This window comes from Takifugu rubripes, chromosome 10 (assembly GCF_901000725.2).
Source record: "Takifugu rubripes chromosome 10, fTakRub1.2, whole genome shotgun sequence".
Lineage (NCBI taxonomy): Eukaryota > Metazoa > Chordata > Actinopteri > Tetraodontiformes > Tetraodontidae > Takifugu > Takifugu rubripes.
In genome coordinates, this window is record NC_042294.1 from 8012217 (window position 1) to 8025153 (window position 12937).

Genomic DNA, 12937 nt, shown 5'->3' on the forward strand with positions numbered 1-12937 from the left:
CTCATTCAGTGCATTTCCGACCATCTGCTTTGGTGCAAAAACACTTAAACACGCGGTGAGACAAGATGGTTGTGGGGTTTTGTTGGGTTTTTTTTTTTTTTTTTTTTACAGAGGAGCTGGAACCAGTAGACCCCCTCCAACTGAATTTTCTCACCCTCCTTCTCATACGGGCGTGTGCGCTGGAACACGGAAGACGACACTGACTTGGTCCACGTCTCTACGTGTCACCCCCGGGTGACAGCCGTGTGTCAGGGTGTGTCTGCTCTCTGGTCCAGATGGCCCAGCCAGTTGCTCCCCTGGTCCCCAAGCTCCCAGCGCTCATTGACCAGGGCCAGGGTTCTCACGGCCTGGGGAACGTGGACTTATTGCTGTAGCGTGGCCTTTGGGGCCTTTGGGGCCTCTTTGGGGGCCTGGGGTCGCCCAGCCGTGACAGCCGTGACAATAGAAGTGCCCTCACCCAGCTCCCACCCACCACCTACCAGTTGCCTTAACACACACGTACCCTCTTTCAGCGTGGCGTTTGGCCTGCCCGCCATTGGCTGAGGCCACAAGATCCTTTTTTTTTTTTCCTACTCTCACAGAGAAAGACGACCAATTAAATTGCTTAATAACCCAACAAAACCGGGCAATCAGCTCAAAAACAAACACGCAGCAGGAACTTGCAAGAAAATAAAGCGAAAACCTCCAAGGAGAGCCTCAAATCCACCAGCGTGGTGGCAAGAGAAGAGCTCGGACAGAGCCGGAGGTTGATTTACACGTTTAGCAATCGCTGGCAGATTAAAATGAAACAACAAAGTAGTTTTAAACAGCGCACCTCGACACTGGTTTTAACAAGCTCGGCTGCCACTTCATCAAATAGCACACAAATCATTTTCCTGGCCCAGCACGAGCACAGCTGCATTAAAGGTGGTGGTGGGGGATCGAAGAAGAAAACACACACGCACGGATGCGAACACACAGAATGCCTTGTAGTTTTGATAAAGCAGCAGCTTTCCCTTTTGTTTTGGAGCCGAGCAGGGATTAGGCAGCGCGGGTCTTTGTCCTGCGGTTTTCCAGTTGAGCAGAACACAAGAGCCTCTACCTCCGCTAATACAGTCAGACCTCCCAGCAGGCCTTTCACCACACAGCCGCTAAGAACCTGCTGCAAAAGATGCTTTTCAATGAGTTATCAAATCTCCTCTATACTGTCCGTGCCTTTCAACCGAGGCCCTTTGTCTATTCATCAAACGGAGGGGATGGACAGAGAGACGGACAGGAGAACTTAGCGGGGCTGTGTTAGCTTCAGGCCGGCCCACTTAAGAGTAAACTGTACTGTATGTGGCCCCTAGACTACAGTAAAGTACGCCTGAACCCGCTGCTTTAAAACCATTTTATTAGCCTTATTAAAGATGGCACATTATTGTGTGTTGGCATGTAGAAGAAAAAAAAACCAGATACAATTTATAAGATTTGTTTGGTTTTAAGAACAGCTCTTATAAAGTTTTCTATCTTGTGAAACCTATGTTGAAGTTGTTTGGGGTGTGCCACAGGGTTGTGGATCGGTTCCATTTCCTTTTTTCCAAAAAAAAATTCCTTAAAAGCTTCATGTCTGTCTGGCAACTAATGTTATGATCAAAATGTAAGAAAAATTAAAAACATTTGCATCCTCCCAAGTTTCCATTAACACACCGAAAATGACTGATGACTGCTAAGAAAACGGATTTTATTTTAAAGAAAGTTTCTCTGATTTGACAGAAAAGTCCTTTGATTTCAAAGACAATCTCTTTGATTTCCCTCTAGTCACGCTTACAATCCATTCAAGATAGTGGTGAATCTGGAGTAGGCAGTGTTCCGAACTAGCATCTTTATAGCCTAAATATAATTGCAAATGAACTACTTCCCCTTAAAATATGCAGCCCAAATGCCTTCATTCATTCTGGTCCACATAAACAGTTTAAGAAGACTTTATTAGCAGTATCTCACATGCCTTCGGACGACTTGCCTTCCCAGTTTAATGGCTGCGATGAACCCGCCGTGCAGGCTCTCGACAGCGGGCTGAGCTGAATACAGCGGGGGTTTTGATGAGTTCATTACGGGGCCGTGTCATTTATGCGCAGTCACACATACGGCAATGGTCAGCCAGGATTACCCAGGTGGCCGCTGCATGTGGGTGTCAGTTGGATTTCCAGACCTTGAAAACCCATGCTGTTGCCGTGCCGCCTGGTGTCCGCTTTGAAATCACAGCACGGAGGCCATATTGCATTAAAGTCACTGTCAGGCGTGTGTTAGCAGCTGGAAAGAAGCAGCGGAAGAATTTAACTAACTTCCATCATTTCGGGTACATTTCCAGCGGTCTGGCTCACGAACCGCTTCCCCGGCTGGGCCTCCTCATAATTCATCAGCACGGGTCGGACTGACGATCGGCTTGACTTAACGTTTAATCTGACATTTCAGCCACGCGAACACCCATCATTAGCTCTCGCTCACGTCAACACGGGGAGGCGGGGAGAGTATTAAATAAACGCCATGATAATCCCCGATAAATGTTCCAAACTCCAGGTCAAGCTCCCGCTCAGAGACCAAGGCATCAAAGCGCGGGTTTGCTTTGATCCGTGACACCTATGCGAACGAATTTGGACGACACCGGCTGTTGGGAACATTACTCGGTCATTTCCACACATATAGAGGATATCCTGGAGTTTTGTAGGTGATGGCCATCTATCAGTAACACACACACACACACTCAAACACACAAACGGTGGAAATGATTGGCTAGTGAACCCGTTTCCACCACTCGCACCGCTGGAGAAACCATCCAGAGATTCGGCGCCTCGGTAATTGATGGTCATCTGTCACTGCAACCTTTTGATAGTCCTCTTTTGAGGAAGCGGTTTGTCTGGACATGATGAACTCCAGCCTTTCAAGAGTGACAGCGCGCAGAGGCGTTGACAGAGCGGCCTGGTGGGCAGTAACGAGCCCCGGGCTCAGGACCGGTGCGTGTGAGGATCTTACCTGCAACCTGTACCAGGTCTGCAGTGGTCAGATTCTTGGGGTTGGGGCCGAGCCGGAAAGTCAACGCTGGTCCCAAGACACTGTAAAAAAAAAAAGAGCGTTAGAGAATCCTGGCTGGTTTTCCCAATATGTTACATGCTAACTATGTCAGCACGCCTGCATCAACTATTGGGATTGATATTTGAAACGTGATGCCGGAGGGCTAAATATCACCCAAAATTCCTGTTCTTGAAGTAAGAGACAAACTTCTTTCCCCTGAGCGGAAAAAATACCTGCGGTCCCTGGCACTGAAATAGAATCTAACAATCCCACCAGAGCCTGCAACAGCTCCCAGCAGTAGGGAGGGGAAAGAAATGCTAATTTTCATATAAAAGAGGGATTTCTCTGGTCTTCTACAATATTCTAAAAACTGTGCTTAAATATTCTTTTAGAAAAAGTGAAAAAAAGAATTTCATGTGACAAAAAGCTGAAATAACAACAACAGAAGAATCTGCTACAACATAAAAGAAATCACAATATCAAACACATCATCCCCGTGAATGATAAAAACCCTGTCGGGGCCAATCAGAAACAAAGATGGCAGCTGGTTTTCAGCTGTAATTGTGGTTCCCCCAATGGGCCAATCAGGCCGACGCGCTCAGAATGCTGGAATGCAGCAGTCGGATCATTTTCCTCAAGTTCTCATCAAAGTTCAAAATTAAATCAGGGACGTTCGAGGAAGTGACGGCGAACCGGGGCGGCATAATGAATCCCTGAGTCGGGAGGACGACTCCCGTCAGGTGCGAGAGAACCCACACGGGTCACTTCTGACAGTTTAATGTCAGGATTAAAGACCGTAATCTGCATTTTAATTACTTTTATCTATTACTGCCCAGAATATTCCGAGAGCCTGACTTTAACTGGCCACTCAAACTCAAGATTGAGTTGAACTTTCCTTCATATAGATCCACATTTAATGTGGCAATTTGCATTTTCAGGCTTTTAATTTGTGTTCTCTCTCTTGCGAGAGCGACACCTCCTCATTCTCCTAAACTTCTGGCACAAATGTCCATTAAGGCTTGTGGAGGAGGCTCTTAACAGCAAGAATAATTATTCTTCGTTGCACAGTCGGTAGTTAGAGTAATATCACAATTCATTTATAGTCGGGCTTTTATCTGCTGGGCTAAACAAGTCCAATTTTCACTCCCTTTTATCTCCACTTTTGTTCTCCGGCTGCTCCTGGGGGAAATATTTGGCGTTTTCTCTGTTAAACGCTATGTTTACCAGGCAGGCGCTAACCGGGTCTGCGTGCTGTTAATATGAACGATGTCAGGAGTGAGTGTGTGTGTTTCGGAGGACGTCGCGTGCACGGACGGATGGTTTCTGTAATACTGAGCGAACAGGAACACACCTGAGACGTCCTAAATCACTCAGCTGTTACAGGGCCCCATTAAGTTGTTACAGTCCGGCCTTGGCGAGAGTACATACCTTTATAATGTACTTCTGCATAGTGCACGACAAGAAGGGAGATGGATTGGGCTGCCAGACGCCGTGACCCAGACCCCCCCCTCTTACCATCAGTCAGCTCTCTGCACACACACTCAGGCAGCCAGAGGCGACGTCGAGCCGAGGCTGTCCGTCAGACGGAGCCCGGCTCGCACACGTGCGGTTGTGAACACGGCTGCACGCACACGCGCGCGGCTATGAGGGAAATGTCCTCCTCTAATGCCTTCACCTGGGCTCTGTTTGCTCTTGTAAATGTCAATATTTCCACAATCTCGTCTCCCGCCTGGCTCAAGGTGTTCTGCCAGAGATCTTCACGCATCTCCATCTGAACGGACGTGATACGTATGAATGTGTGTATAAACACACACACACACACACACACACACATATATGCTTTTTTTTTCTTCCAAGCTGCCTGATTTACTTACAGGAGAGGAAAAGGACACTGCTGCTGCCGCGGTGTTCTTTTCCCCTTGATTAGCTATCTAGAGGACTTCACGCTGTTTCTGGTGTTATCGGATGTGTAAGCCTTGGACTCCATATTAGCTGTGCTGCTGGGACATGACGAGTGTGTGTCAGCAGGGGTGTGCATGAGCGCCTGCGACAGAACGCGTGTGAGAATGTACTTGTGAGCGTGCGTCCCACTCCCCCTAGTGTTCCTGACGGGCAAAACACTTACGTCATCCGTGGAGGAACCTGTCAAGGCTTTCGCTGAGAAGCCAATATACTGCTGATTATTGCCACATGATTGCACAGACAGCGCACGAGTCTCAACTGCGCCGGCACCTAAGCGCCCCCTCCTCGTGCTCCGCGACGTTCCTCTCAGCCTCGGCTGATTTTTTGAGGGTCTCTTCTCCGGTTCTTCCTCTCGGGGCTCGTCTACATTTAATCAGAGATCACGCCTTTGACGCAAGAAGATATTAGTTGAGTTATGACAGCTGAGGTCACTTCCTGTGCACATAAGCAACACATGGGACCTTTGACTGGGGTCGAGGAGGACAGTGTCATAGATGGACCCTTCACGATGTCCACTATCCAGCTGTAATGGACAGATAGATGCGCAGCTATGGGATGTCTCATCGGCATCTCTTGTGGTAGAAATAGCACATATCCTGCTGGTTTGATTAAGACCCATTCCATGCTAACAAGTGGAGGTTCCCTCCTGCACAGATTGAGGACAGGTCAACGCTGGACAGCTGTGTCTCTGGACGGTGGAGTCACTTTACGTGAAAACCAGTGTAATAACAGGATTAACTCAATCAATGACTTCTGTTCCTGCAAATGCGGCACTCGAGGTTCAACATCTATCCGAAGGTCACCGTAGGCAGCTATCCCTCTGTCATCCGTGCCTGGAGAGCCTGGATCTGCAGCCGGGTGTTGGTATGCCGCAGGTGTGTCCACGCACCGACTTCACTTCTCCTGCCGCGGTGCCTTGAAAGTCTTGTCAGATCTTAGGTGAGCGCACCTCCTCTGCCGGCTACCAGGACTGACACCAAACGTACAGCGTGGCCATGACATGAGCACCAAGCTGCCCGGGTTCAAGGACGGTTCACCTGCTCATTAATACATTAACCAGCAGCTCCTGCTGACAACTTCCTCTATCTCTGGCTGTTGATTCGCTCTCTTCCCGCCTCCAACCCGGAGTCGCTTGACGGCGGCGCGGCACTCTCTTTGACACGGCGTACTGTGACAACAGTGGCAAGGCAGCGTTTTGAATACGTGAGGCATCGGTGTGAGTCTGGAGGTAATTAGGTCTGATTTTGCTCCCCACCAAAAGCCAAACACTACAAAAGGCCAGAGAGACAACAAACGCCTACAGTCTCAAGCAGAGCGGAGCAGCATTTCCAGTCTGTGCAGCATCTGGGCAACCTTCGCTAACTTTTTATTCCAAACTCACAGACACAAAACAGAACATTTAATAATGGTGTCAAGGGGCCCGGTTTGTATGACTTATGCTAATGAGGGCTGCGTGGATGAGCAGCACTGACAAATCTGACATTTTCGTGTGTTTTAATTCTAATTTATGACCCAACTAACCACATTCTGGAGAGCAAAACTAGTAGTTTTACTAAAACTCACTGGCCAGTAAGCGCATTAAGACCTCTTGGGGCTCTGGAAGTGGCTGCATAGTGATGTTAAACTGTTGTCAGAGAGCTGACCTTTACTTTAACCGAAAAATAAATCATGATTTACGATGCGTCGGAGGTGTAAACCCTAAATATTTCACCACCCGCATCATGTGACCAATCACAGACAGGTCAGAGCTCAAACAGGTCCAGCTAAACTAAGATTTAGTCAATGTGCTTAAATTGGCTGATTCCTTTACAGCCCCTCCCCATCTCCCATCACATGTAGTCTACATGTTGCAGGATTCGACTGTACGTACGAGAGCTGCGTGAGGTCAGCGGCGTGGAGGTTCAGCCGCTGCGTCAGCCGCTCCATCAGCTCGGAGGCCTGGGCGGCGGTGAGGGACCTGGGGGAGAGAAACAGGCGGGGGTCACTGATCCAAATGAGAACGGCGCCGCCATTCACCCATTAAAACCCTGTTTTTCAGGAAGATGCTGGCACAGTTCGAAACCCACAAATGGGTCATTGCGCTCAGGCCCAGGCTGTGTTTGTCCTGCACACATGTACACACAAACACGCGTGCCGGGCGGAAGGGACGCACGCAAACACAAACCAACGCGCACGGAGCCGTGCCAAGGGAGACGGGATCAGCTGCCTCTTCGGGCTTGCTAAATCACCTGCGTTTTTTCAAACCGTGAGACAAACAATAAGGTGCAAATGGAACCTGCATGAGGTGTAATGGCTGCATCATATGGACGCTCCATTCCCTCCCTCATCTTTTCTTCCTCACGCACGTCCCCACTCCGTGCACACGCTCGCCGGCTGCACAGCAAAACACGATAACGCAGAGTACACAAACAGGGCGCCGCGTGCACGCTCCCTCACGGTGAGATGAGAATAATAACGTGCAAATGGAATGGGGGGTGAAGTGTAATGGTGGTCTGATAAAGCCATGCCTCATCTCAGCTCAGTCCGCGGCTGCATTCCCGCTCGGAGAGCAAATCGCCGAGGAAATAGACCAAACAAAGGCAATCTGCAGGCCAAGGAGGAAATGAGAGAGCCGCACGCGCGCGCACACACATGCACGGAGCATCTTTATTGCTGACAGCTTAACCTGGAATTACCGGGACTGCCGAGTGGCGGCAAGGTGACACGCGGTGAAAAGTCACGGCCCATAATGCAACATTGTTGCGATTTTGCTGCCTCTCCATGGCACATAAATGGCAAATAAACTGGGAGCCAATCCCATGCAGCCCTGGATACTGCGTGTTTTATCATTTCTATGCTTTCCGCAGAAGCGCTCTTCACCCTTGAGAGTGCGGGCGCTTCTTCTCCGTCCACTTTTTAAGGGGTTTTTTGAAAGTTAAAGATTCGCAGAAGCAATTCCAGACACGATTGCACCCCTCTGCGGTAATTCCAGCCAGTGGAAAGCTCTAGGAGTGACTTGGTTGTTGATGTTAGCACTTTCCCCTTGGGTCGCTCTCTCCGTCTCTTTCTCTTGTATTCTCCCCAATTCCCCAAGCTGCCCCCCCCCCCCTCCTCTGCCGCCTCCCCCCCTCCTCAATGTCAGGAGCTGTCTGATAAGCAGGTTAGCGTAGCCTCACTGCAGGATGTGAAGGAGCTGGGGGACAACAACTGTGAGATCTGCGGCAAATGCGGACACCTTCACGGACAGCATATAGGTGTCTGAGGAGGAGGAGGAGGAGGTGAAGATATTTCACTCCGAAGGTGACCTGCTTCCATCCCCCGTGCCCACGCGCCGCACTGTATTCTCTTTTAATCTGTGTTTGTATATGTGTGACAATAAAGATCGTCCCCATCGGACCTTTATGAGCCCACCACTGTTGAACAGGTGAAGGACGCCCCGCTGACACCAGAAGAGATAACGCCATAAAGGGATTTAAGAGAGGGCCACGGGCGCAGCGGATAGAAACTTATCTTTGCTGAGCTTGAGCGGACAGAGAGGCGAGAGAGTGAGACGGAACTTGGCTACCTTTCCTGACAAAGTATCACTATTAACGCTGTGACACGGGGCGGTAATACCCACACACGCAGGGATTTATCATCGCCGCCATTGTAATCAGGTGCTGCACACACAGAGGGATTTCAAACTACAGCATCCTTCCATGAAGGCAGGAATATGTGGGCGGGAAACACGTCTCTAAAAGGCGCATTTATGTCACAGAACAAAACGGAACATGTGCTCCACGTTGAGGTGCGTGAAATGAGTTGAAAAGGCTCCAACGGGGCCGCTAACAACTGGTGAATGGAGCCATAAAGTGTAATATAGAGAAGCGAGGAGTGGGTTTATGGTAACCGCCGGGGAGCGGCTCTTATAGGGGGACGTGTGCCTGGTGGACTGGTTGGTACATTTGGATCAAACTCACTCTGAGCCGGTGATGATGTAGCCGAAGTGCCGGCCCTTCCCTCTGCTGGAGAACTCCTTGACCCCGATGTGGACCAGCTGGGTTTTCACCTTCAAGTCCGACTTCTTCGGCTCCTCCGGCTTTCCCTGCATCCACCTCTGGATCTCCGAGTCTACCTGGCCGTCGGGCCCCCCAATCTGAGGGGCATCCACCTTCTCTTGCAGGATGGGGACCTGGCCCTGCTTCGTCTGGCTGTGGACGTTCTCCATCCCAACCATCTTCTGGGCCTTTGGAGGATTGTCAAAGGGCTCCATGTTGAGGTAGTCCAGGAGTTTGGAGAAAAAGACCTTGTGCTGTTTGGAGCCAAAGATTTTCTCATTAAGCTTCTTCTCACCAATTTGAAACCAATGATGTGTCATTTTAAATTCACCTTGTCAACAGGATCTTTGTCTACGCTGTCTGTTTGTTGGCCTGGAAAATCAAATAAAAGCAATGGAAGTGAGCGAAAGAGGCGTAAACATAAACTTGTCTTTTGTTAACATAAACTTGTCTTTTGTAAAAATAAATATGTCTTTTGTAAAGATAAACATGTCTTTTGTAAACATAAACTTGTCTTTTGCAAACATAAACTTGTCTTTTGTAAACATAAACGTGTCTTTTGTAAAGATAAACTTGTTTTTTGTAAAGATAAACGTGTCTTTTGTAAAAATAAATGTGTCTTTTGTAAACATAAACGTGTCTTTTGTAAACATAAACGTGTCTTTTGTAAAGATAAACTTGTCTTTTATAACCAACAAAGCTCAATTCACTCGCTGACCTTTCTGTTTCATCCTCTCAGAGTCTTCCTGGATCAGATCCTGCACTCTGTTTGATTTCAGGTCCTGGTCTTGGTTCCCGCCGCCCTCCTTGCCCCTCGCGGGGATGGCGGGAGCGGGCTGTGTTTCGACGTTGGGCTGCTCCTCTTGCATCACCTCGGCGATGACCTGCGCCAGCTGTTCAAGGTTGTTTCCCATCAAGGAGTCCATGTGGATGCTGTGAGGTCCCAACTGGTTCACCACATTCTGGATGAAGTGATCTGCTCAGGGAAAGAGGAGGAGTTCACCGTCACATCAAAGCAACGACCAGGTCTGTGAAACATGGACAGCGAGGAGGATTTTACCATCGCTGATGCCGAGAGGCTCTTTGGAAGCGTGTCGATTTGGACTGGTCTGAAAGAGAACTTTATCTGGATTTGGCCTTTGGGGGCTGGATCCGAAATCCAGCTGAGACTCTGAGTGGCCAACAGGGTGGATGTAGTTGAGGTAACGGAGCTTCCCTGTAGGCCACGCCTCCTTAGCACCCGGCGCCAGAAGCCGCTCCAGCTGTTTGGATGGCAGCTCGTTCCTTCCCGGGTCCTTACTGCTGAGCGAAGGGTGTCTGCCTTCGCCAGTCTTGGTGATGACTTTGGTGAGCGGAGGGTTTCCGTCGCCTCTGTGAAGGCTGTAGAGGGTGGTCTCCTTCCAGCCTGGCTTTGGTTTGGACCAGCCAGACTCAAACGGAGGATCGGACTTGAAATCGTCATTCTGTGACACAGAAGTGACATTTGTTGTAGCCACGTTTGCTGACGTGGTTTCAGAAACAAAACGCAGCTGCCGATGAAAACGCACATTTTTCATAACTATCCGGAGTAATAAATGATTTGAGCGACAGAATGACTGAAAGAGATGAATAGGTTTTACAGAAATATGTTCACGCAGGGAAAAGGTTAGCATGCTACCACTGCGGTTAGTCGACGTTATTAATCTCCATCACAGACCTCGACGTTTCTTTTATCTTCCTCCCTGTGACAACAGCGGAGGGGTTACACCGGGTCAGCAAAGCCGTGACAGCCGTCGCTCGGCCGGACGGGACAGGATATGAACAGGGAACCCAGATCCCAGAGAACCGGTCTTGGAAATTACTTTATGGAAATCTTAGACGTGATAGTGTCAGTCAGACTGTTATTTCATGCAAGTTTAAACTTGTCTCTTCAGTCAAAATAAAGTCTAGGGGAAGAAAAAATCCTTATCGGAAAAATAATATAACGTTTCAAGTTTATATCTGACAACTGGTGAATTATATGTTTGCATTACGGCGCACTGGTACAGGTCTAGATGCCGCTGAGCCATTTGGTGTTATGAAAGGGAATAAAATTGGCAACCGAAGGTGTGATTTTGTGCCGTTCTCTTTCACCTGAATAATAAGTGCCCACGCTTCAGCTCGTACGCTGGATCCACACCACATTATTACCCACGTCACTGTCAATCACCCTGGCTGCCATTTTCTGTCATTCAAATATAGAGAGGAAATGTCACTCTTTCCAAGAGGTCTTAACGGCATTAGCGCGGCGGGACGCTGCTAGCCTCACTGCTCTCCATCATGCTGCACGGGACAGGGAGCTGATGTCTTGCATAAAGGCGGTCCTGAACTCTTCAACTCGGTGTTATGGATGCGAGGTGGGGACGATGCAAAGAGTTGACAGAACATCACTCAGATCGGCCCTCCCTCGGCGGGGGAGGGGCGGAGACAGAGGAGCAATGAAGCAACAACCTGAGGTAAGCTAACCCTAGTAGATGCTAACGTAGAAGCTGTTTACCTGGACACTGGCCTCCTGCCGTTGGACCCCCGATTGTCCCCCCACATCAGGATGCGAGAAGAGTCCCAGGCTGTTCAGGTACTGCTGGAGGTTTCCGTGGAGCTCCGCTTGGCTGGGCCTCAGCTTCCTGTCTGTGGAGCTGCCAAAGGCAGCGCGAGGGCCCGGAGGCACCGCCTGCCGGTGGAGAGGGGTGTTTCTCAGTTTGGCGAGCTCTCTGGAGATGGCCTGCTGAGTGACGTCATCCTGCCAGGTCAAGCCTGGAAACACCAGAGGTCATCAAGGTCAGATCTTCAAACACACCCCACCTGCAGGCGACCCGCTAAAGCGCCAGAAAATGGCGAATATGTCACACGGTGGCCTGACGCCGCGCCAGCATTTCTGCTAATTGCCAACACATAGCTGGGATGTGAAACTGCTGGGCAGGGGCGACGTGCACTGGTGCCAAGACCAGATGGAGCTTACTCCCATCCCCCCGAACACCCCAAAAATTCCACCAAAAAATACGGCCCCGCTCCCGACGAGCCAAAAGGCGCTGCATTCCTTCGATAAACAGCTCAGGGAGCTAAGATGTTGTGAAGGATTTACAGGCGCCGAGATGCTTGCTGATCACATTTTCATGAAATAATTGAGGCTCAGATTCCTCCCACATGCCGAACCGTCAGGATCTAAAGAAATGCCTCTGCGGCTAACGATGCGTGGTCATTAACCAGATGAGGATGCCGCCGGTCAGCACGTGTCGCCGCGACCCTGGAACGCCGTCGGGAAAATAAAGCCGAGCTTCAGCCCTGAAGGATCCACATGGACCCTGCCGTTGATACCAGCTGGTTACATATGGGCCTCATTGACGGTGACGCCTCCATCCCCTCGGCCTACAGGGGGCGCTCACCCTCAAGGGACAACGGCTGAATTTGTAATTGATTTTTTAAAGCAGGAGCCAGGAAACAAAGCGAGAGTTTGGATTCCTCTCAATCAACCACTCAGCTGATTATCTCGGCACCGACGAGCTAAATGTCAAGCAAATTCATCTGGAAGTATGGAGAAACGAGCAGGCCCCATCACTCAGCACGTTCCTGGTTTGTTATTTTCCCCAGTTAAGGTTAGCGCGCCGTCTCACGCAAATGCCTCAGTTAATTAACGCCTCGCCATTAGCACAACGGCTCTCAAAGAAGCCAAATATTTCCATTGGCCTCCCGTCTGTTTCCCGTGTGACGGGGAGAGGTGTGTGTGTGTGTGTGTGTGTGTGTGTGTGTGTGTGTGTGTGTGTGTGTGTGTGGGTGTGGGTGTGTGTGTGGGTTGGGGGGGAGTCCTAAATATTCAAAGCCTATTAGATGGCATCCAGTCGACATGTCTTGTGGTTTCATCTGGCGTTTTTTTGAAATGCAGATTTTCCCCTTTTCCTTTGCTTCTGTCCACC

General features: G+C 49.7%; 1 protein-coding gene across 2 annotated transcripts in view; it reads right to left on the bottom strand.

Annotated features, from left to right (window-relative positions):
* Positions 1 to 12937, bottom strand: part of ptprn2 (protein tyrosine phosphatase receptor type N2) — a 69256-nt gene that overhangs the window by 45006 nt on the left and 11313 nt on the right. For both annotated transcript variants that reach the window (XM_029842474.1, XM_029842475.1), the window contains 7 exons: positions 11524 to 11780; positions 10069 to 10471; positions 9727 to 9984; positions 9340 to 9380; positions 8931 to 9262; positions 6863 to 6949; positions 2992 to 3071 (listed from right to left, as the gene is read on the bottom strand). In XM_029842474.1, the coding sequence (XP_029698334.1) occupies positions 2992 to 3071; positions 6863 to 6949; positions 8931 to 9262; positions 9340 to 9380; positions 9727 to 9984; positions 10069 to 10471; positions 11524 to 11780 (1458 nt within the window). The remainder of the gene's footprint in view (positions 1 to 2991; positions 3072 to 6862; positions 6950 to 8930; positions 9263 to 9339; positions 9381 to 9726; positions 9985 to 10068; positions 10472 to 11523; positions 11781 to 12937) is intronic.